Here is a 24,704-nt window from a genome sequence, read left to right on the forward strand (position 1 = left end):
ATTCTGAAGGTTGAAGTCAATAATCTATTCTAGCAAGTCCTCTGTGCTGTTCTGACCCAGGATTGGTAAATGGGAATGCTTGCCCGGACAACAGATGAAAACAAAGCTAAGGGAGATGATTCTATGATGAAAAGTGATGTAAGAAACCACAGGTTGGCAAATTTAATACATGTTTTCCAAAACCATGATAATGGAGCAAAAATTATGCTGCAGACACTTGATATATGAAAGCAAAACCAATAAAGTCTTTGTTGTTATGGAGCTGATAATTTGGAAAAACAAAAATGTATAAATAGGTATAAAATATGCAGTGGAAATCAGTGCTGTGTGGCACTTGGACATGAATGTGCACACAATGTGGGTGATAATGAGAATGACGATCTACACACCGCGTTGCCTTTGAGGCATGAAAGAGTCTTTCAGTCTCTGCCAAAGGACTATTAAAGATTTGAGGTTTAAATAGATTCCCTTAAACATATAAAGAATAAAACCTGGCTTTAATGTTCACCATTTCTTAAGTTTGAGGTATTTGATGTATTCATGAATTCTGTGTTTGTGACTACACCTCAGAAATGAATATTTTGGTACCTGTCTCAGAATTAACCTAATAAATAATAAATAATTATCTAATTATTCTTCAGTAAAATGACAATACTTTATAATATTTTTAAATAAAAAGACAGATAATCAAAAATGCTTTACTAATAATAAGGATTCCCTTTGGGAGGAGAGGTGGGAGGGAGAACTGTGGTTGGAATGTAAAATAAAATTTAAAAAATAAATTAAAATAAATGTCTGCTGTATACAGATAGCCCCTAGTACTCAGTTGTGATTGGTACCAAGAAAACACTAGTTCTCTGATTCGTCATAGATGATGTATTGGTGGCCTGTCACTGCAGAAGGAATCAGTTACAAACATATCATATGACTGGTGGTAGAAAAAGATCATTTCAGCACATTTGTTGGGGGAGGAGGCTGATTGTGTGTCCCAGCTCTCCAGAACCAAAATAACCACACAGAAACTATATTAATTAAAACACTGCTTGGCCCATTAGCTCTAGCTTCCCATTGGCTAACTTTTATATTAATTTGACCCATTTCCATTAATCTGTATATTGCGATGTGGCAGTGACTAACCAGCAAAGATTGGGCATGTCTGACTCTGGCTGCTCCATGGTGTCTCTCTGACTCTGCCCTTCTTCCTTCCAGCATTCAGTTCTGTCTTCCCTGCTTACCCAAGTTCTGCCCTATTAACAGGCCAAGGCAGTTTCTTTATTCATTAACCAATAAAAGCAACAAATAGAAAGAAGGGCCTTCCACACCATACATTTTTCTGTTAATTTGCCACAGATGTCCAAATGCCTATGTGCCAGAATGTAAAACCTTCCACAGTCACCGCGCTAGCATCATGCTGGCTCTCTCTTTACTGGTTGTGGCACAGGCAGACACTTTCAAGAGTTTGATTCTGTTTATTGGTTATGCTACCATTTGTTTCAACAGAATGACTGTGGGGTTTCGATACCCCAAATTAGTGTTAAATATGTTTCCATCTCCGTAAATTTATCATTAGTCCTTTATCATGTGGATCCTGTGTACAGTTCTTGTTTCCACTGTGTTACCTTAATGTTCCTTCATCTGTAAGGTTCATGGTTTGTTGCTGGTTGTTTTAAGATGCAGAATTCTTTCATTCCCCTGATACTTGGTACGTGACTCCTCTGTTTCATTCCTTCTAGATTTTCACATTTATACATGGAAATATAGAAAACATCATGTTGTATCTTTCTTTTCTACCATAGTGCCAAGGAATTTTCCAAAGCAAAACAACCAGGACACGGTGTTTTTGTAAGTTTTGCTACATAGTGAGGGATCTCTATATATACAGCGCAGGCTATGGAGACTGAGTCATGACACTTGAGAACATACTAGCTGAGGTTTGGTTTATCTGAAGTTGTCTGCAGCTTTCCCTTTCAACTTTTTGATCTGTCCCTCTCCCCAGTTAACCCACCAGGTCAGTTCACTCTGGGAAAGTGTTCTGATTCCAACAGTAGTGTCTTCACAAAACACCTCTGCACGTTTGACCAAATGCCAGAGCACTTTGTAGCTAGTCAAGTTGACACAAAAATTTATTCATCACTACATCTTAGAAAAATAAGGGCTTAATACTTCACAAAAAAATCATGGTAGGTGATTGACTTGTTATGTTGTGAGAAGCCCGGGCTCATTCTCTCTGTTTTTACTTCTATACCTTTGTCCTTGTGCTGGATGACAGTGACACAGATAGCTATTGGTCTTTCAAGCTTCTGCTCTTATTATCTAAGTGAGAAAGCAAACAGCAAGGTACGGAAAGAATTCTCTCATTGTTCTGTTGCAGTGAAGAGACACCAAGACCAAGACAGCCCTTATAAAGGAAGGCATTTAATTAGAGGCTTACTTAGTGTTTCAGAGGTTTAGTCCATTTTCATGGCAGAGAGCATGGCGCCTTGCAGGCAGATGCTGCAGCAACACCTGAGAGCTTCATCCTAATCCTCAGGCAGAGAGAGGGAGACTGGGCCTGATGTGGACTTTTGAAACCTCAAAGTTGTTGACATATTTTTTCTAACAAGGCCATACCTCCTACTTCTTGTAATCCTTTCAAACAGTCCCAATCCCTGATGACCTGAATGACCAAGCTTTCAGTTGTATGGGGCCTCTCTTACTCAAACAACCACAGAAGGACAGAGCTTCTTCTCTGAACCTTTGCCTTGATATTTGGGTAGGAATGTGCTATTTGTCCACCTCTGCCACAATTTTTTAGCAACTAAGCCATTTTCTAGACCAAACATTTTATTTTTTTAAGTTCATGTAAATTCATTTCAAGTATTTCATCCTTGCATACATTTTAAAGATCTTGGTTATGTTAATATATGTTGTATAGTTTATTTTTTTCCTTTTTGTACATTTTATAGGATTTTTAAATAATTTTTATCTGGACTACATATTTATTAGCAGTGTGTTTTGATTCTTTTACTTTAAAATATTATTAAATACTGTAATTTTCTTAAAGAATATGCTTTTTTGATATTTTTATTATCAAATACATTCAGCATGAATACATTCATTGAACACAAAGATATCATCAAGCAACATCTTTTATAAAAACTTAAAATATGGTTGATCCTGTAAATCCTTGCTTTATAGAAAGAAGAGTTATACGTGGCCTTGACTTTTTAGAAGCACATTCTAGCATGTGATGGTAAAGCACTTGCCTACAGAAAACACAGAAAGGGCAGTCGAGGATAGGCATCTCCAATGCTATCCAGGTGATTGCAGAAGGTTTACAGGAAGAGCCAACTAATTGAACTTGAAACAAAATATCCAGCTATTATCACCTGGAGGGAGAAGCATGCCTTGGGAGTCAATACTGCAGAAGGAAAGGCACCTTCAGTAGGCTAAGAAGCCTCTTTGAGCTGAGGAGTAGAGTGGGACTTGTGGGGAGTACCAGGTGCTGAGCACAAAGAACAAAACCGTGGCCACACTTCAGATTTTCTACAGCACAGCTTTGGATCTTCCTTTCTGGTAGGGAGAGCTAGTGGAGAGGTCTCTACATAGGATAGATGGGAAATACTCCATCTAGAAAGTTTTAATAGCTGGGATACCACAAGCTATACTCCTGTCTTAGTCTTTCTTACGAAAGGATGAATAGGCATTTCACAAAACCCAGTTCCCTGTGAGATGGAAGAAGTGTGTGTGAAAAACTTTCCATGGCCAGTAGGACTTTGGAAATGTTTAGTGAAGCAGGCTTCCCAATTCCGTTATTTCTCAGTGCCTGTGAGAGATTGGTGTACATGCAAATCCTCCAGTAGGGAAATAGGCCCTGACTTAATCATGTGTCTTCTCTCTCCACCCAGTAAGCTTTCTTAGGTTCATGTCTAGTGAGTTATGCTTTGAAAACAATTGATACTTTCTCTCATATCTATTTTCCTCAAGTCTCTGACTTTCTCTTGCTGGAAGCATTTAAAATGTTTGTGTGTATGTACAGTCCCCTGTGGGAGTGTGGGTGCACATATGCCAAACCTTGCATGTGCATGTCAGAGTCAATCCTCTCTTTCTATCTTGTTTGGAACATACTCTCTTCATTACACACCTCTATGCAAGCCAAATAAGCCAGGCTGTTCGCTTCTGGAGACTATGTCAGTCTTTTTATGGGTTCTGGAGATTTGAACTAGGTCTTCATGTTTGAATAGTTAAAGCTTTACTCACTGAGTTATCTCCCCAGTTCTATTCTGTTTTTATTTAAATTTTAAAGAATAATGAATGTTAAACTTTTCAAATGTCCTCACTTGGTGTTAGCCAAGAACTATCACATGCTATGAGTTGTAAGGTCAATTCTGTTCTGGTAAGAAGGCATGAGCTAATGATAATGTACAATAGAATTAGGCTGTAGCAACCTAATGAAAGATAGTGGTCTGAATTAACTGTTTTCTGTTTGTCTGTCTGTCCATCACCAGTACATCTACTATCATCCATCTATCTGTTTATCTTTCTATAATCTTGCTATGTAACACAAAGAGGACTTCACCTGACTCCCAAGTCTCCTCCCTGGGATTATAGGCCTGCATCAATACACCCATTTAACTGATATTTGGATACCTTTCGCTCTAATTAATTAGCTTAATTAATTAGTTACGGGGTTTTTCTGTTAGAGCTGACACAACAGTAGGTAGTTGATCACAGAGGACATTTCTTTGGCTAAAGTCATAGCTGACACCTGTCAAATTATTTTGGTGTCTCATATCTTTATCACTTTCATCATCATTGTTAAATAAATCATATACATTGATAATTTATCATTCTAAATCTTCATTTTGATTAGTACTGATATAGATATGTTATATTAGAATAGAAAATGAGAGGGTAACCAAATTAATGTGATGAAACAAATAGAAATAAACAAAAACTATATAAGAAAAAACAAAATCAAATAAAAAACATATGTTATTTGATGTTGAGTTTGATTTGCAAATTACATAATATAATTAAATATTTATGTCAGACTTTTTAAATGCCAAAATGCAAAGTGTAAAATTTTAGGTATTTAAAAAATATCTGAAATTGTTTCACAGGGAGATAATTCATGCTGTCCTTGTATCTCCTCTACATTTTTTAATTTTAGAGAAAGAAACCAGAAGTTGTTTTTCTGTGCTATGGCTATTAAAACACAGAGTTGCTTTTTGTTGTAAGCATTCTGACCATCTTCCTTATTTGCACACTCTGGCCTTGTTGGGTGCCTTGCTCTGTTTGGGAAGACACTTGTCTCTGAACCTCTGCTTGTAAAGTGTTTCCTCACTGGGGTCTGTAGAGATTAAAATACTGATCATGTCTGTTGGGAACACACCCCCATGCAGCTCCTTTTCCCTGTGGAATACATTTAGGAATCTGACTTTGTTCTGCCTCTTTTATACCCTTTCAACTGAATTGCAGAAGTTGGAAATAAAAGGTGGCTCCCACCCATACCCCGCTTCTCTCCTGGGCAGGTCTTTTGTTCTTAGCTCATGGGGAGAGAGACTGTTTTGGTTTTTCCCTTTGTGAAATTATATGGTAGAAACTTTTGTGCTTTTGTATAGTTAATGACAGTATAAAAGTCTTAAATGAATTTACTTTTACTATGGTTAGTGACAGTTTAAAAGTGTGAGATGAATTTACTTTTAAGATGTTAGATCTGAAAGAAAAAAAATACAATAAAGCCAATTGTAATTATTCCAAGAGAGTTACTTTCAAATTACTTTTTAAGACAAACAAGACATTCTACTAAACAGAGAAAGTATTTCTTTTAAAACATCTCTAATAAAGACGTTTCTAAAAAGTTCAGACACAAGAGCCTGCAGCTTCAAAAGCTTAATCTGCATGCCATTCTCATGGCCAGATCCTTTCTTCAGAAACTGTCCCAAGCTCTAAGTACCCTGTATTGTACTTAACCAATGTGTTATTTGCTCCTACAAAACTCAGCATGTTCCTCCTGGAGACAAATAACCATCCTCTTGTTACATACTTTCCATAGCATGTGACATTAGCAGCATGCAAGTGCTCTCTGGGTCTGCTGTGAGCCTTGCACATTCAAAGTCCTCAGCGGTATTATGAACCTGGTGCCTTTAGAAAGAACTAGTCAGCAGTGATTAGCTTTAAAGACGTTAGAGCTATGTGTGGCAATCAGGGGGGAGATTTCAAACTTACTTGCTTAAACGTGGTATGCGTTTTATGTAGATATATGGAAGAAATTCAGGTGTCTTCAAATTATGTCACTTTTGTAAGATGCACAAGAAATTTGATGAGATTTAAGGACCTGGTGGCAGCTTTCAAGTTTCATTTCTTAAATATGTTCATTTTATATTTTGTGTATGCTATCATAAATCTCATAAACTAGGTATACAGAAACACAATTTTCCAAATGAGAAAATACTAAGATTTTCTTCTTTAAAATCTGGAACTTGTAGCTTGATTTTTATAAATAATTTTTTTCCTTGCATATAATCCAAAAGTTATGAAATCTGCCTCCAACTTGCTCAGTGTTGTCATTTTGATATGTTCACAGAGTTGTGCAACACTCACTGAGTTTAGAACATTTTAATTAATACCTCAAAGAGACTCGATACCCACTAGCATTCACGCACATTTGTAAACTAACTACATTTTATTTTCATAGCGACTGAGGAGATGTCTCTGGGGTCAAAATGCTTGCCATGAGAGTATGAGGACCAGATCAAAGGAACAATGGAAAAAATAAGAAACAAACAAAAAAGACTCTTTAGACTTAAGCTGTGTAAATGTAGCCTGCCTGCCTGTTATCCTATAACCGCAGGAGACAGAAAAAGGTAACCATTAGGTGTATGCTAGGTAGAGTAGACGAATCGACAAGTTCTGGGTTCCTCATCATGCAGACATTAATATATAGATTAACCATCACAAGTAACTGTTTCCATTAGTGCCATACATATAATAGATTTCCTTTTCTTCTAACAAAATAATCAGCATTTCTTAAGAGCATTACAAAAATTTCTTGGTTGTTTTACTGTTTTTTTCTATGCAATTTTCTGCATCATCACAGGGTTGAATATTCTGTGTTTTGTATTTGGATGGATAGAGGGGAGGCCCAGTGTTAGTCAGTAACTCTAGAGCTGAGAGAATCTGACCTGGCTTCTTGCCATACATGTGGATCTTGTCTATAACCTTGATGGGTTTCAGAGGTTCCCTCGCCCTCCTTACGTGAGTTCATTTCTTGGTTATTTTATGTGGAATTCCCCTCTTCATGTTGTGAATACCATTGGTTAATAAAGAAGCTGTCTTGGGCATGACAGGGCAGAATAGAGGTAGGCAGGGAAAACTAAACTGAATGCTGGGAGAAAGATGGCAGAATAAGAGAGACGCCATGTGCCATCTAGCCACCAGAGGGGAAAGACGCCAGCTGCTAGCTGGACCTTGCCAATAGGCCACTAACCTCACAGCAAAATATAAAATAATGGAAATGAGTTAATAATAGATGTAAGAGCTAGTTAGCAACACACCTAAGTGACTGGTCAAGCAGTAACTTAAATAATATAGTTTCTGAGTGATTATTTTGGGTTTGGGCAGCTGGGAACAAACAAGTAACCTCCTCACTACAGTTATTCTTGGTTATGACTGCATTGTCACTATCCTGAAGAGATTATGCTAATTTGCCACATTAGGATTGTCCAAACTACAAAAATGTAATATTTTAAATGACATAATTATTAAACTTAAGTTTGCGCAGTTTTATCAAAACTAAAAGTTATATTCATCTAAAAAGCAAATCCACACATCAGTAAAAGTCTGGGTCAATATATAAATGCTTTGGATAAGTTTTTGTCCTTAAGGTAATCTGGTGGTGCATTTTCTCAAGTCCTCACACAGGTGTTCAGGAATATCAAGATGGTGTGCCCAAGATCCCAACAGCCTGTATCACAGTGGAAGATGCAGAAATGATGTCACGAATGGCTTCTCGTGGGAACAAAATTGTTGTTCATCTGGAGATGGGAGCAAAGACCTACCCAGATGCCGATTCCTTCAACACTGTAGCAGAGATCACTGGGAGCAAGTATCCAGAGCAAGTGAGTGACGGGAGAGGACTTCTGGTAGAGGACGTTCTGGTCCGGTGGCCATTTTTAGAATAGTTAGGAGAGAACATGAATCTGTTAGGATGGCCCTCATAGACTCATTAAAACCTGAAGCTTCATATATTTTCCCCATTAATTGTTCACCACACTAAAGAATAGAAGACAAACTCAAGGGCAGAATAAGACCCACAGCATGGAAAGTCAATCTGAACGGAAGAGAAAGTTATGTGTATTTCCTTTAGAGCTAGAAATCATCCCCAAAATTGACACTGTCTTAATTTTATGAATATTTTAAGAATCATTTCAAAGTACAATAATGTAGAATCTAGTTTCTTCATTACAAATCAAGAAAACTAACCTTGATAGAAACTTCTTGTCTAGGTCTACACAGAGCTACAAAGTGTCTACAGAAGGACCAAGCTCAAAGAAATACAAATTCAAACCAAGCTTTGATCCACAGTTCAAATGAGGATTCCAGATTTCATGTATATTCCAAATGATTTTAGAAGCATATCTACACTAGCCAAATGTTAAATAACGGGCCATTTGTTCCTGGACTTTAGAGAACTTATCTCCAACGCAACTGGTATGTCACTATAAAGACAGTGATGTGTCACTATCAGAATTAGTGTGAGAAGCAGATGAGACAGTGTCTACCAGAGAGCTTGCATGTGTTGGGCACATCATAGGCACTCACGGAATTTACACATACTTAATATGATACAAAATATGCAAAATGTTTTATAGACATTCTGATAAAAATCTTTATTAGTAACAACTATAACTCTGAAAATGCAGCTTATTATTTAGAATTATTCAGAATTCCAGACTTGTATTTCTGTGACGCTGAGGTGAAGGAAAAGGTTAGCAGTTATGCCTGGTGATGGGAAAGTGAGATTTCTGCACGGGTCTGGATGTCACACTCTGCGCTCCCGTAAAGGTCCGGACCCTTTCTGTGCTTCTCTGAGCCTAGAACCTGGGTGTCATTATTCATGGGGTCATGACAAAAGCAAGACCTCACCACCACAATGAGCCAGGTAGCCATAAAGAAACTGAATTTAAATGTTGATAAAAGAGCAAATCTGTCTCCTTGTCCTGTTGGGAAACTGGTCACAGGAGAATAGTTAAGAGCCTGTATCCCAACAAAGAGTCATCAGGTCCCTTACAAATATAGTCTTCACTGGGGTTGTCTTAGCAGCTTTCTGAGCTAGGTAGCAGAATCTGAACCTCAGGGAGGCAGTAGGAGTGTAATATAGGAATCTTCTGTAGCAGCTATGGTGTGTCAGGGTCTAAGGCTGAGGTGTTAGGCAGAGGAGGTTTGGGGAGCCAGAGATTGTGTATATCCCAGTTGCTCTGGCAACTCCCAGGAGGCTATGGGTATTTCCTAGCTGGGCCAGCTGGAGCCTCTTTATGTAAGTAATAAATTATCAATTTAAATGGGTAGTTGAATGAACTCTGAAAACATATGCAGTAATCATTACTACAACCATGGTCAAGACTGTTTTCATCATACGCAGGCTCCCTCAGGCCTCTTTGTAGTCCATTTCTTTCTCTGTCTCCTTTCTCACTAGCAAGCAAGACTTTTCTACTTCCAGTTATGGGGAGTGGAGGAAGCCCTGAGTAGTGAAGTCATGAGTGTGTCTTTGTTTGGCATGGCCATGTTAGGGTCCCTAGACTTAGACCCATGGAAGTGACAAAATCCCTTCCCTAGCTATTGATGCTCAGGGGGTTGACAAACCCTTTTCTCTGATCCATGTGAGGGTGTTGATAGTATATGCAGAAAATGTCCACCATATCTGTCCTCTCTTAGATTTTTATGACCTGCTTCCTTACAGAGACTGCTCCTACTAAGATTAGCTAAACCTGTGTTCTTGCTCCAGCTTTTTGCCCTAAACCCTTTCTCCTTGTTTATCTGTGTGGAATAACCCACCTCCTTGTTCATCTATATGCAAAAACCCCACCTCCCTGTTCAACCCTATATAGCATAGGGAGCTTCCAAGATGTTTCATTTCCTCCATCAGAGAGCCTGATCTACCTGATCCCAGCTTTTCTGCATGTCTCTGTGTGTGTCCTTTCATCATCTCCCTAGTCAGATCCATCCCTGGACATGGCAGGCTGATGCATCTTCCCTTCCTCTGAATGTTGCTTGTGGTCTGATGATGTGTAACACCTTCTGCCTGGGTGGGAACACTTTCACCAATTTGAGCAGCTGTTTAAACTTTGATGAGTAGAGTCATTATGAAAAGTTTTATTTTGGTTAGAACATTTGTTCATATCATAGCCTCAGGCTGGAAAATTTTAGGGGATGGAGTTAAGTTTTAAGCTGTCAAACCTGTTCTTTCTTTTCTTTCTTATTGTAAACTTTTTATGGCTAAGAATCAGCCAAACTAAGTCATGGGAGGAAAAAGACATGTGTGGCAAGCATGAAACATTTCATTGTTTATTTTCCAAATTTCTGAAATATGCTTGTGGCTCTGCATGCCTCTGGGCTCAGCTAAAAAGCAAATAGAAACAGGTCCAGCCAGACGACTTGTTTTCAGTAGACTGCCACCCAGGTAGGCAAGGCAAACCCAGGTGACTAGGCATTCCTGGATTCAAGTCATCCTGGTTTACCAGATGGGAGATGGGACTCACAAGCATGGGACTGTACTTGTTCATAAACTGTACACCTTGCCCTGATTAGTGATACAACAACTTGATAATAACCATAGTTACTGATGAAGCCTAATACACATTCCCAGTGTACTTGGTGCTGATAGGTGTCATTCTAGATTCTTTTCACATATTTATTATCTCCTTAATAAGTAAAGTTGTTGTCCCCATATAACAGTCAAGGCAAACAAAGCTACAAGGAATCACAGAGTTTGTGATTTGGGCAGCAGAACTGGGATTCAGTTCACATCTATCCTATCCAATAACCTATGTTCTCAGCCATTCTTCACAGTGTACTTCTTAATCTCTTTCTGGTTTGTAAAATACTTATACCTAAACAAGGCCCCAATTTAAGTGGAATAAAGGAAAATGGAAGCAACCATCAGCGTTAGAAGTAGAAAATGCTTACTGAATACATGTGTATGTAAGGCATGAGATTGGGAATCATTCTGAGCCAGAGAAGAGAAAAGATAAAAGGGTGTTTGCTAGTGGCTGGTGGGCACATTCAAAAGTGCCAGCATGGCTCTAATTGCATCATTGTACTGTAATTATTTATTGCTTACATGTCTACCTTTTAGGTGCATTTCTGGGTACTCTGAACATATTTATTCTATGCTTTGAAACACTGAAAGGCTGTATGCAGTGAATTCTGTGGGCAGTAAATTCTGGAATGAATTTAACCTCCTCTTTAGCCCTGTATGTTGGTTGGCTTGGTACTGACTGCTGCATATTTCTGTGACTTACAGTTTACTCTCATCTTTATTTTCCTCAATCCCAACAACAGGGTTGATTATTACAGTCCTCACTTTAAGGATGAGGAATCCAAAGAAGATTCAGAAGCAAAAAACAACTAAAGTCAGTGATATACCCCACAGTGTGAGCTAAAAGAACACAAAGTATGTGAAACTAGGAGTATCTTCAACTGATAGTGTTTGTCTAGTATTATGAAGCCCTGGGCTTGATCCCCAGCATTGCATTAAAAATGGGAGTGTTGGCATTTGTAATTCCAGTGCTCAGGAGATAGAAACAGGAGCATCAGAAGTTCAAACTTGTTCTTGGCTACTTGACAATTTTAAGATCAGTCTGGCATACAAAGGACATTGTCCCAGAAGAAAACAGGGCATAATTGTAATTTTTGTATAACTTGACTTAGTCACTGCACACAGCCTTTCAGTGTCTCAAAGCATAGAATAAATATGTTCAGAATATCCAGAAATGCAGCTAAAATGTAGACATGTAAGCAATAAATAATTACAGTACAATGATGCAATTAGAGCCATGCTAGCACTTTTGAATGTGCAATGTGCCCACAGTACTTTCTATCCCCTTCTGAGATGTGGAACTGAATTCCTCACTTACATGTGAACAAATGTTAGTGACTAACTTCCAATGGATGGTGGCCAAGACTTGAGCCAAAAGAGCAATTGGCTTGTAAGCAGTGCATTTTTCTCTTCACACATTGTTTGTTCATACTAAAGTAGATGCCAGCTATCATATTGGGAGGGCACATTAGGCCACACATGGGGAAGGTTCATGTGATAAGGACCTAAAGCCTTCTGCCATCACACAGCACAAGATGACTGACAAGTTGGTCTAGATGGCTGACCGCAACCCTGGCCAATTCATGTCAACGGTCATGACAGACCTCACTGAACCATGCCAGATTCTTGACCAACCAAAGCTATGGAAATAATAAATATTTGTTTTAAGACACTAATTTTTCTAGAAAACTCATATATGAATCAAGAGTGGAACGGAATATAACAGAATATCTGTGTCTGAGTTGTTACAAAAGCTGAATGGTGAAGATGAGAAGTATGAGCTAGAGTTTAATGAGTTGGTAAAAATTTATTGCAAGATGTCCTATGCAAAAGAGGTGGCTGTGTGCACAAACACATGGACGTGTGCCACAGCCAACACACTTAAGAAATTGCACAATACTGGATGAGAAACAAGTCACACAGCTCAAAATGAACATGATTTTGAGAAATTTATCATGTTATAATGTAACAGCTGCTGTTCATATAGTGATTATGAGCCAAATGGATTGTTTTAGAAGAGAGGAAATTGATCAAAACATTGTTTGAACTATTTATTTGCCTAGATACAGGGGGGAGGGGCTTGGTCTTGCCTTGAAGTAAACTGTCAGACTTTGTTGACTTCCCATGGGAAGCCTTGCCCTTTCCAAGGAGTGGATGGGGGGAGTGAGGTGGAGAGAAGGGGATGTGGGAGGAGGGGAGGGAGTGGGAACAGGGATAGCCATGTAAAATAAGAAAATATTATATTTAAAAAAACTTAATAAAAAGATAGAACACTTATGTAGCTTCATACACAAACCTGCCCAGTCACTAAATTATACCTTGAGAAAGACAAATCAAGTTTGCCTACATTCTATTTGGTTCTATTGTCTTGAGGCAACCAAAATGTTACCTCTTCAATGAGGCAGTTAATGTTATGCTAATATATTTTGGTAGCATCAAAATACATATTATTTTGACTTGCCCTTATGAAAATAAAGGATTTTAAAGAGAAAAAAAGAAAAAAAACATACAGTGCTATCATATAAGGAGTCAGGGCTATTCAAAGCAGCCACTTTTCTCTGGCACTTCACTGTCTGGGTATATGTTTTGAAAACTTATAGCCAAGAAAATAACTAATGAGGAACACCTGGGTTTTCCCTGGGACTTCACTGCTGCAGTTCTGCTACAACAATCAGGTAGAAATTAATATTTCATAACCAATTAGATGATTTCCTACATATCATGTTACTCAGCTGAGATTTCAGGAATAGAATTGCCCATATCAACTTGTTATTCGATGCTATACCTCATTCATTGAGTGCTACCTATGTATTTTCCACAGTGATAGACTCATAAGCCTATTTTGGCATTTACAGAAATCTCTAGGTATCCAGTTTCAAGTCTACAGTTCTAATAGATAATAGCAATTCATGATGAAATAAATAAATAAGAAGTCTGTGTAGGTCTGGAGAAATGGCTCTACATTTTAAAAACTTTATTTGCTCTTCCAGAAGATTCAAGTTCAGTTCCTTCCCAGCATCCATACACGATGGCTCACAATTGCCTGTAACTCCAGCTCCAGAGGATCTGGTGCCTACTTCTAGCCTCCTCAGACTCCTGTACATACATGGCATACACTCACACATACGCACAAATATACACTAACAAAAAATTAAAATACTGATGATTAAGTTGGGTTTTTAATAGAAAGTCAATATTTATGCTTGAAAATAGAGAACAATGAAGATATTTGTTTGGAAATTGACCAACTCAAAAGGATGCTATTAGCATTTTGGATTCACCTCACTATATTATTTACTGAATAGTTTTACATACTTAACATACTTACATTTTATAAGTATTGTCAAATCCTGCTTTTAATTAGCCCTTGAACAAATACCTCTCATTTTTGCAGGGGGCTGCTTATTCGTCCTGGCCTCCCAGAACCAAAATAACCACACAGAAACCATATTATTTAAGTCACTGCTTGACCCATTAGCTCTAGCTTCTTATTGGCTAACTCCTACATATGAATTTAACCCATTTCTAGTAATCTGTGTATCACCACATGCCTGTGGCTTACCGGTTAAAGTTCCATCTGGCTCTGGTGGGGCTACATGGCTTCTCTCTAACTCTGCCCTTCTTTCTCCCATCATTCAGTCCAGTCCTCTCTGCCTAGCTCTGCTCCACCCCACACTGCTCTGCTATAGGCTAAAGCAGTTCTTTATTTATTAATGGTATTCACAGCATACAGAGGGAAATCCCACATCATCTCAAAGCTATTGGAGAGCTAGCTCAGCAATCAAGAGCACTTGCTGGTCTCTTGAGGACTAGAGTGCTGTTCTCAGCACCCATCTCAGACAGTTCACAATCACCTGTAATTCCAGTTCCAGGGATTCTGACATCCTCTCTGGCTTCTGTGGGCAACCACAAGCTTATCTGCACACATGCACACACAAACACAAAATAAATAATAAAGTAAATCTTTCAAAATATCCCTTGAAACAGAATTTTAATATATTTTATAATTCATTTAGCCTATCACTGGATCAATGATCAAATATGAATCTCTTAGTAAAAACAGAGTCATAGCTAAATATTTAGATAGCTAGGGGATTTTGTGTTGGTCTTTTAAACTGTGTCTGGATCTTGCTTTAAATGATGTTCAGTGGAAAGCTTGGGAAGAACTTAGCATGGTTCCTCCTGGCCAAGAGAACTGCCATAGTACAGTTTTGATGAGCATTGTTGCCATGTGCCAAATGTGCTGTCAATGTGTTTTCTTTCACTTCCCAGGTGTAGTGCATAGGAGTGAGTTTATATCAGCTGTTGTTATTCATATGCCTCTTTGTTATACTGCTTAATAAATTACCCATGAGTGATTAGACAAAGCATATTCTTATTCTGTGCACATTCTTGTTTCTTAATTTAAGGTTAAGGTAACTTAATTTAATGTCATAGGAATTTTTAGCAGTCATTATGGGCAGTTAATGCATGTTTTTCCTTAGTCATGCATCATCTCTTTGCAAAATTACAATATTTAACACCAAATTTATTCTGACTAGTTTTATGCAAAGCACTTCTTCTCTTCCTCCATTGTTTATTGTCAGTTCATAGTTCAAGAATGGAGTCCTGGAAGGGGAATTCTGAGAGCTTGTGAGAAACCTCCAAGAAAACAAGAAAAGAGTCTTGGGACCTCAGTTTCTTTAAAACAGAATTGTCCTTGAAATGTGTTTTCTTTCTCCTCCCAGGTGTAGTGCACAGGAGTGAGTTCACGTCAGCTGTTGTTATTCATATGCCTCTTTGGGAAAACATGGTTTTGCTATGTGTGGCTCGTCCTTGTGATTGAACCTGTACTCGTCTGATTCTCTTTTACAGTCAGAGTATAAATAGTCTGATGCTGGCTATTGCACAGGACTTTAGTGCACCTCATTTCTAGGCTTCACTCTCCCCAATTCAGTCCAACAACTAGTGTGGTAAACAAGTAGCATCAGGAATCAGGGACCTGAAGTCAGCTATGAGATAAGAGAGTGGGAACCCTCACCAGAGGAAGCAAGTGAGTATCATGGGGCAGAAACCAGGGAAGGCTTTGCCTTGTGTTGAGTTTGTTCATCGTTTCTTAAAGAAAGGAGGAACACAAGTATAATCCCTGGTTTCCAGAAAAAGGAACTTTAGGTGAATAAATATGTGACAGAGTCCAAAAGAAAATTTTAAAAGGCATATACACAAGGGGGAAAGATCTGAGTTCAATTTTGAATCACTTGGGCATTAATTCAAACTGTTATCAAAATACTTTGATAAGTAAGATAGTAATCATGAAGAAGAGATGGTTAATTCCTTGAATGAATATAAACCAAATGATGAAACCTCCAAGTTGATAAAAGGGGCAAAGAAGAAGATCTTCCCTGGGTAGGCAAAATCGAAAGTAATAACAGTACCATATATGCCAGTGACAACTCCCTCAGGTTCCTTACTGGAGCCTCCTCTAGATATGTGTCCTCCATTACTTGAGAATGACCCTGAAGCCTGGGGTGAGGAGTTTGATAATCCATTTAATCTTAAATTCCCTGTAGTTCCTGATGAGGATGTTGGAGAGCCTATGAAAATGCCAACTTTACAACCTGAGCAAGCCTAGGGCACAGCAGGGTAAAAGAATTCATTTCCCAATTCCTCCCTGGCCTCATGAGTTGTGCTAGGTATTTCCAGTGCAATTTCAGCAAAATCAAAGTATTTGCCTAACATGCACTAGCCAATCTATTTAAAGCTCTAGGAGGAAAGACGACATTAGATAGTCCTTGCATATTATCTCAAGAGGCAAGAAGAGACCTATAGTTACTTGAATCCAGACTAAAAGAGCCATTTTCTCTTATGTGTATCCTCCACTTCTTTATTTTTCTTTACTTATTTTAACTTACTTATTTTCCTGACTAAATTGTCTCCTACAGGTATTACAGGACGATAAACATTTGGAATGAGTTTATTTATACATACCACAAGGGAAAAATACTAACTGTTTACCTTACTCTTTTTGCTCAATTAGTAATTCAGGGAAGAACCAAATGTCAACGAGTACATAGATTTGATCCTTGCTGTATTATATTAACCTTAACTAACAATCAGTTTTTTAAAAGCATTCAGAACTCTTTGGATTTTCAAACTTTATTTACTGATACTATGGAAGGATAGAAAATTATATAGCTGACAAGGTATGGGATTTTCTGATATGAACTAAATTTGTGGATTTCAAAAATTATCCAACCTTTGAATGTCCACAGGTAGATGCTTATTTTATTGATGGTTCATCTAAGGATATAGAAAGGATTCATGGTCCAGATATTCACCAATCTATTAATACTTTTTTTCCTCAGCCCAACAAACTGCTTGTTTAGATTAATCTTTTATGGTTAATTCATAAACTCTTAAATATCATTTCAGATTTTGCTTATGTTGTAGGATTATTTCTAGCAGTAGACTCAAATTCCAACCTCCCTAGTTCTATTGCAGAAGGAAATAAGCAAGCTGATGCGTTAATCTGCCCTAGTTTTACTCCTCCAGAAGAAAACTGGGAAGGAATATGCATCTGTAATTGCAGATGGATCCACTGAAACATTATGGATTCCTCTATGACTCCTCCAGCCCCAGGTCATCAAGGTCAATGGCAAAGGGTGAGGAGAGAGTAGAGGTCACCAGAAAGATAGCAAACCTTCAGCTAAATGGCAAAAGGAGAGATCAGCCATACCATCAGAAGTCAAACCTGCCCATCTCTACTAATTTAAGGCCCTGTGCACCAAGGAATAAGTTATGCTCTAGCTGCTTTGACCTGTGCGTGAGGTCAGTACCAGAGCACATGCATTGGTCATATGTTTCACATCCTACTTTACTTCAGTTTGTAGACTGGATAGATCCAGTCTGTTGTCTTCACCAATGATTCTGTTTATGACTGGACCTTGTGACTAATAAACTCATTCATTCATCTGAAGATAGGATTGCATTTAATTTTTCTATGGGATTTAAATTACTTCCTATTTGTATAGGGCGTCATAACATTTGTATTACTATTAAAAGCAAATATGGGCTTATGTTCTACATGATACTGGAACTACTAATCATGTGGGTTTCTTTTCAAGCTATTCTCTAGGGCTTTTTGATTAATATAATAATGTAACTAGTAGTACCAGACATCATCTGGATCGCTTTTCTTGGTGGCAGAGTAATTACACACCATGCTTTTATTGTTCTAATATTATAATTTGATTGCTTATAGGATGCTCATGTATCAAATGACAATTATATTTATCTACAATATCTCAAAACCACTCTGGATATTCTGCTATTAAAAAAATTAAGAAGGTATGGAGAGAGTGGACAGCCTTGTTTTGTTCCTGATTTTAGTGGGATGGCTTTGAGTTTCTCTCCATTTAATTTAATGTTAGCTGTCGGCTTGCTGTATATTGCTTTTATTATATTTAGGAATGAACCTTGTATCCCTAGTTTCTCCAAGACCTTTATCATAAAGGGGTGTTGAATTTTGTCAAATGCTTTTTCAGCATCTAAAGAAATGATCATATGTTTTTTTCCTTCAGTTTATTTATATGATGGATTACATTGATAGATTGTCATATGTTGAACCAGCCCTGCCTCTCTGGGATGAAGCCTATTTGATCATAATATATAATTTTTTGGATGTGTTCTTGGATTCAGTTTGCCAGTATTTTATTGAAAATTTTTTGCATCGATGTTCATGAGTGAGATTGGTCTGTAATTCTCTTTCTTGGTTAAGTCTTTGTGTGGTTTTTGGTATCAGGGTGACTGTAGCTTCAAAAAAGGAGTTTGGCAATGACTCTTCTGTTTCTATTTTGTGAAACACATTAAGAAGTATAGGTATTAACTCTTCTTGGAAGTTCTGGTAGAATTCTGCATTGAAATCATCTGGTCCAGGGCTTTTTTTTTTTTTGGTAGGGAGGTTTCTGATGACAGCTTCCAATTCCTCGCTACTTACAGGTCTATTTAAACTGTTCGCCTGGTTTTGGTTTAATTTTGGTATATGGTACTTATCTTAAAAAGTGTCTATTTCTTTCACATTTTCCAATTTTGTGGCATACAGGCTTTTGTAGTAAGATCTAATGATTCTCTGAATTTCCTCTGCGTCTGTGGTTATGTCCCCCTTTTCATTTCTGATCTTGTTAATTTGCATGTTCTATCTCTACCATTTGATTAGCTTGGATAGGGGTTTGTCAATCTTGTTGATTTTCTCCAGGAACCAGCTTTTTGTTTAATTGATTCTTTGGATTGTTTTCTGTGCTTCTATTTTGTTGATTTCAGCCCTCAGTTTGATTATTTCGAGTCTTCTACTCCTCCTGGGTGAGTCTGCTTCTTTTTTTTTTTCTAGAGCTTTCAGCTGTGCTGTTAAGTCTCTGATGTGTGCTTTCTCCATTTTCTTTATGTGGGCACTTAGTGCTATGAACTTTCCTCTTAGCACTGCCTTCATAGTGTCCCATAGGTTTGGGTATGATGTGTCTTTATTTTCATTGAATTCAAGGAAGACTTTAATTTCTTTCTTTATTTCTTCCTTGACACTGCACATAATTTTTATTTACATAGTTGTTTCTATATTGGCTCTTTGAAAGAAGGGTAAAATTCCATGTTTGAATTTTTAAATATTTATTTTTATTTTACGTATATGGGCAGTTTGCCTGCATGCATGTTTGTCAGTGTACTGTGTATATGCAGTGTTTGAAGAAGCTGGAAGATGATGGTAGGATCCCTGGAACTGGAGGTGCAGATGGTTACTAGTCTCCATGTGTATGCGGGGAGCAACCAGTGTTTGTTTGTTTGTTTTTTGCTTGAAAAAATATTGAAATCATAGAAAGGCATCTCAAAAATTATGTTTTTCAGTGGTATAATATTCATTCTAATCTGCATACCATTCATTTAGAATCTACATGACCCTCCTTCTGAAGATGGAATATATTGAATCCTATATTTTAGAAGAAACTTATAGGGAGGAAAATATAGACATAAAACAAAGAGATCAGAACACAAGAAAGAAGTCTTTGCCAAGATTCTTCCCTTTGGACATTGTGTCTCTGACATTGTGCTTCTAGTGGCTTATACTAAGATCTGGACTCATGATCAGAGATAAGGATAGACAGAGGAGGCTGACACTGAGTCATCCATGATGATGCCGTAGGGAATTTTAGGATTTTAGTCTCAGTTTTCCTTTCTGCAAAATGGAGATGCTTGAGGATTTTCCAAAATAATATCTGTGGTTGCTTTGGCCATGAGTTGCATATTCGTCACCACCTTTAAGAACTAGGAATTCCAAGAGAAAAATATTTTTTCTCTTAAAGAAGTAAAGGCAAAAAAGGACTTCCTACTGCAGAGATAGGAAATACATAATCAGAAGTCCTTGAAAAACTTCAACCATTGAAACGATGGATTAGCCAAAGGCAGTTAAGAGAATATAGGTGCAGTGATGATTTGTTGGAACACTATAGTTAAAATCTGCAGTACTTCATTCCTTCGCATCAGTGGTCCTAAAGCCACTCAGAACCTCACTGTGGGAGGAGGCTGGAAGGATGGTGGAGGGAGTAAAAAGACTGGCAGGGCACAGAGTTACCAGTGGTCCAGCTTTCCATGCTCAAATCCTTCTAATGAACAGTTATAGTTAGATCTCAACATATTAAGAAATGCCCCACAATGTATGGGAAGAACATCAAAAATGCAACAGAACTTACTGAATTTGATAAAAAGGATATAGGAAATTATAAAATAGGTATCTAGGAAATCTCTGTATGAAGGAATCTAAGACCAAGATTTTAAATATTCTAGTCAGTGAGTAGTAATGACTAAATTTGGGTGCTATGGTGTGAAATGAAAGCACCCTGCTAGCTGACTGATCACTAATAGGAGGTGACCATGAGGTTTGTAGCATGCGTATGCCTTTAATCTTGAACAGAAGCCTGAGGAGAGGATTAGAAACTTTAGCTATCATCTATACCCATTTAAAACATGACTTTTTGTTATGTTACATCTGGAAAATTCTCCATTTATTCTCAGTTGGACAGAACATAGATTGCTTGGACTTTGGGCTGTGTTGGCAAGTTGGAGTTGGAAATAACTGTTTTTTTTTTTCATTCCAGCATTAGATCTGGCAGAACAACATAGGAGAGTAAGAAGTCTGCATAGGAGACACAGGATATGGGAGAAAAGACTGTTTTCTTGAGACGTTAGACCAGATCATAGACAGACAGAAAAACTGAGGGAGTATCATCTCTGATGCCTCTTTTTCCTGTTTTTGATACCTTTTCCCTCTGACCAAACCATCTTGTTAAAAAAAACCCAGTGATATAGATATGGTCCCAATGTTATAAGTTACAAAATCAGTCCTCAGAGGTTTCTGTAAATTTGCTCATCTATATAATAAGTCTTGGGAAACTCAGTTTTGTAAACCTGGCTCTAAAATTCATGAACTCCCAAATTTTGAGCCTAAGGTATCTGAGTTGATAGTGCCACCATTAACAAAAAATGTGTAGACAAAATGTATGGTTTGGAATGGAATATGGGCAAAAGAAGTGGCACTTAGCTTTACCTATTCTAACAGATAGGGAGCTCGCAGATATTGGTGAATATGGTGTTTGAAGCTGGTAACTGCCTATTCCTTAGCAATCTTATTTCCTCATATAATCATGTTTAGTGACACTTTCATACTTATTTTTGTGCCTAAGGGCCCAAAGCTCTGCCTATGAATGTTACATAAATGTTAATTTTATATTATGAGGATTAACCATGGCTGTTAGAATCATGGAATCTCAAGGTTGGTTGGAAGCTTAATTTTCTCTGAGATTTTTTTTTTCTGTATTCTGGTTTTGCTTTATATCCCAGTGATTTTGGTGGCATTTTCTATGTTTAAAAAACGATTCAGGGGCTGGAGAGATGGCTCAGTGGTTAAGAGCATTCCCTGCTCTTCCAAAGGTCCTGAGTTCAATTCCCAGCAACCACATGGTGGCTTACAACCATCTGAAATGAGATCTGATGCCCTCTTCTGGCCTGCAGGCCGACACACAGACAGAATATTGTATACATAATAAATAAATAAATAAATATTAAAACAAAACAAAACAAAACAAAACAAAAAAAAAACGATTCAATCCAAGAGGTTAAAAATCCTCCTTGTATGTAGACAATGTCTAGTTGTTCCTAGTTCTACATATGACATGAAAAAAAAATACCCAGTGACTGCTTCAATTTCTTCTCCATTTCCTCAGTGGTTCCCTGTAGAATATCTGCCTTCAGGGAGATACTGGCTTAGGTAATGGAAATACACTTAGCACATAGTTTGTAGGTAATCCCTTAAAACAGTGACTCAACAAAAAGCCACTCATCCACGGTCACATCCTTGCCTGGTCCACATCCAGTGGCTGGCACTTACTTGCCATTTTATAGTTCAATGTGTGAGAACTCTAATTATTCATTTTAGTATCAAAATTGCATGAACTCAGCAAGGCCATTGGCTCCATTGCGATTTAACAGTACCTCTGTCCCTTGCTTCCGTTCCCTCCCTTTCACAGGTATACATCCCAAGGACACAAACTTGTGAATTTTTTCTTTGATTTTTGAGATTATAATATAATTACATTGTGTGTCTGTGTAACAATGACAAAAGAGATAATTAATTTGAAAGAACAAGAGAGGTAGGTTTATGGGAGGGTTTGGAGCATGGAAATGGAAGGGGAAATTATTTGATGCACGATTCTGGCACAGAGCCTGCTTTCCGCAAAGCCTGGCCATTAATTTGCAGCGTCATATTTCTTGTGAATCATACCAATTTATTTATGTACCCAGCCACTTTCACAAGGCTGTGTACAAGGTGATACCTATGTATAATCTTCAAGAGAGCCGTAATGCATTTGGATTTGACGACTATTTTAAGTCCTTTGCTATGTGAAGCTCATACAGTATGGAAAATTTCCACTGAAGGTGTCTTAACTTAGGGTCACTCTTTGAAAGAAGCCTGAGATGAGGATTGACGTGTGAGAAATTTGTTTTCAAAAATTAATTGAAGGAATGTAAGTAGGAGATTTGGAACAGCAAAGAAAGGAAAATGAGGGCTGGTCAAAATAGCTCATCAGGTAAAGGCACTTTTTATCAAGCCTGAACCTGAGTTTGATCCTTATGACCCACATGACTCCTGGAAGTTGTCCTCTTGTCTACCTGCCTACACGCACACATATACACACACATGTGCGTGCATGCGTGCGCACACACACACACACATGCACACAAGTTAACAAGCAAACAAAATACAAAAGTAGGAAACTGGTCCAATGGTTTGTTATTGAACTACTTACCCCACTGGGGTTCACTCCTCTTAAGACCCTCATGTGCAATTGTTTGCCAGAGTTTACTATTTACCCTTGATCCCACTCGACCAAGCATTAACCCCTAGATGTCAACTGTACCTCCAGGTGTGTTCATGAGTCAAAACAGCTGTGGGTGCCTGGCAACCTCCCAGGAGACAGACAAAGAAGCCCTGGGCAGAAAATGAGAGAGGTCAGATGCAGCAGAGCAAAGTGTATCACACGACCTCTGTGCACAAGCTGTTACTGCAGCAATGATGGGGAAAAAGCATTGGATTTAAAGGGTACAAAGGCCCGGCACACAGGGAATTGACATAACTGGATAGCCATGACTATAAAATTACATTTCTAGATCTCTTCCTGGACAGTAAAGTGCATTGAAGTGAACTCTTCATGCCCTATTTGTCCAGTGGTTCTCTACATTAACTATAAGAGACTTTGTAATGATTTTGATGCAATGAAACAATTTGCTTTTTCCCCCGAGGTTTCAGTCCTTTCAGTAACTTCTCCAACAAAAAGGTTTCACTTGACGACAGAATGCTTTCTGTATGTAGATATCACCAGCTATCCCTAGTTCTGTGCTTGAATCAAGAGTCCTAAATGTCTACTCCACAAGAGTTTGTGTTTTTATTTATAAGATGATTTCCCTGTTCTATTACCCTGGCAGTCTTGCATGGCCTAGCAAAATGTCTAAATGTCCTACTTCTACTTATCACTCTAGGCATTTGCACTAATAGAATCAATCAGACCAGGACTGAGAGGTTGGTGACCATGTGGGGGTTAGCAAAGGCTGACCCCAAGTCAAGACATCTGAAGCATTGGAAGGTCTGTGAGGGGAGAGGATAGGCTGGGCTCAGTACAAGAAGCCCATCTTAGAAACTGTACTCTAGTTAGAGGACTGAGAATGAAGACAGAAGGCCCAAGACAGAGACCTGGGAAATCAAAGTCAGACTGCAGAATAGATTCCTGAAATAGCAAGTACTCATTCTATGATATGTACTCCATGACAGGCGGTTTTTATTGGATAATTTTAGGTAATTCAGTTCTCATAGTTTGTGAAACAGGTGAAGTTAGTATTAATCTGGTTGACAGGTATGGTAACTGGGGTACTAGGGAGTCTCATAACTAATACATAACTGAAGTTCGTTTCAAATTCCAAGGGCATGCTCCTCTGACCATTGCTTAGGACAGTTTTATTCATGTTCCTCAGACAGAAGCTTATTATGTATTATAAATTCCCTTGATGCAAGCAAAAAACAGTTCAGAATGTGTGTGTGTGTGTGTGTGTTGACGGATGTAAGAGACACAGGTTTGTATGTCACCTCAGATGCTGTCAAAGAAGAAAACAGGCTGGTGACTAGTTAGCAATTGATGTTACAGGAAGGGAATACACACCTTTGAGATGGGAATTGTTGCTGTCTATGATTTCACTGATTGGCCAGAGCTCTGTGGTTCTGTCTGTGATTTGTTAATTTCAGACTTGTGTCTAGGTCTAAGAATGTAGTGCTACTGTTCCCACCTCTCTGCTTTAGCGTTCTTTACCCACATTCTGGGTGATCAGAAGACTA

General features: G+C 38.1%; 1 protein-coding gene across 1 annotated transcript in view; it reads left to right on the top strand.

Moving 5' to 3' along the window:
- Positions 1-24,704, top strand: part of Cpq (carboxypeptidase Q) — a 336,477-nt gene that overhangs the window by 125,457 nt on the left and 186,316 nt on the right. The window contains exon 4 of the mRNA XM_057791890.1: positions 7,895-8,102. Within this exon, the coding sequence (XP_057647873.1) occupies positions 7,895-8,102 (208 nt within the window). The remainder of the gene's footprint in view (positions 1-7,894; positions 8,103-24,704) is intronic.

Source organism: Chionomys nivalis, chromosome 17 (genome assembly GCF_950005125.1).
Source record: "Chionomys nivalis chromosome 17, mChiNiv1.1, whole genome shotgun sequence".
NCBI lineage: Eukaryota > Metazoa > Chordata > Mammalia > Rodentia > Cricetidae > Chionomys > Chionomys nivalis.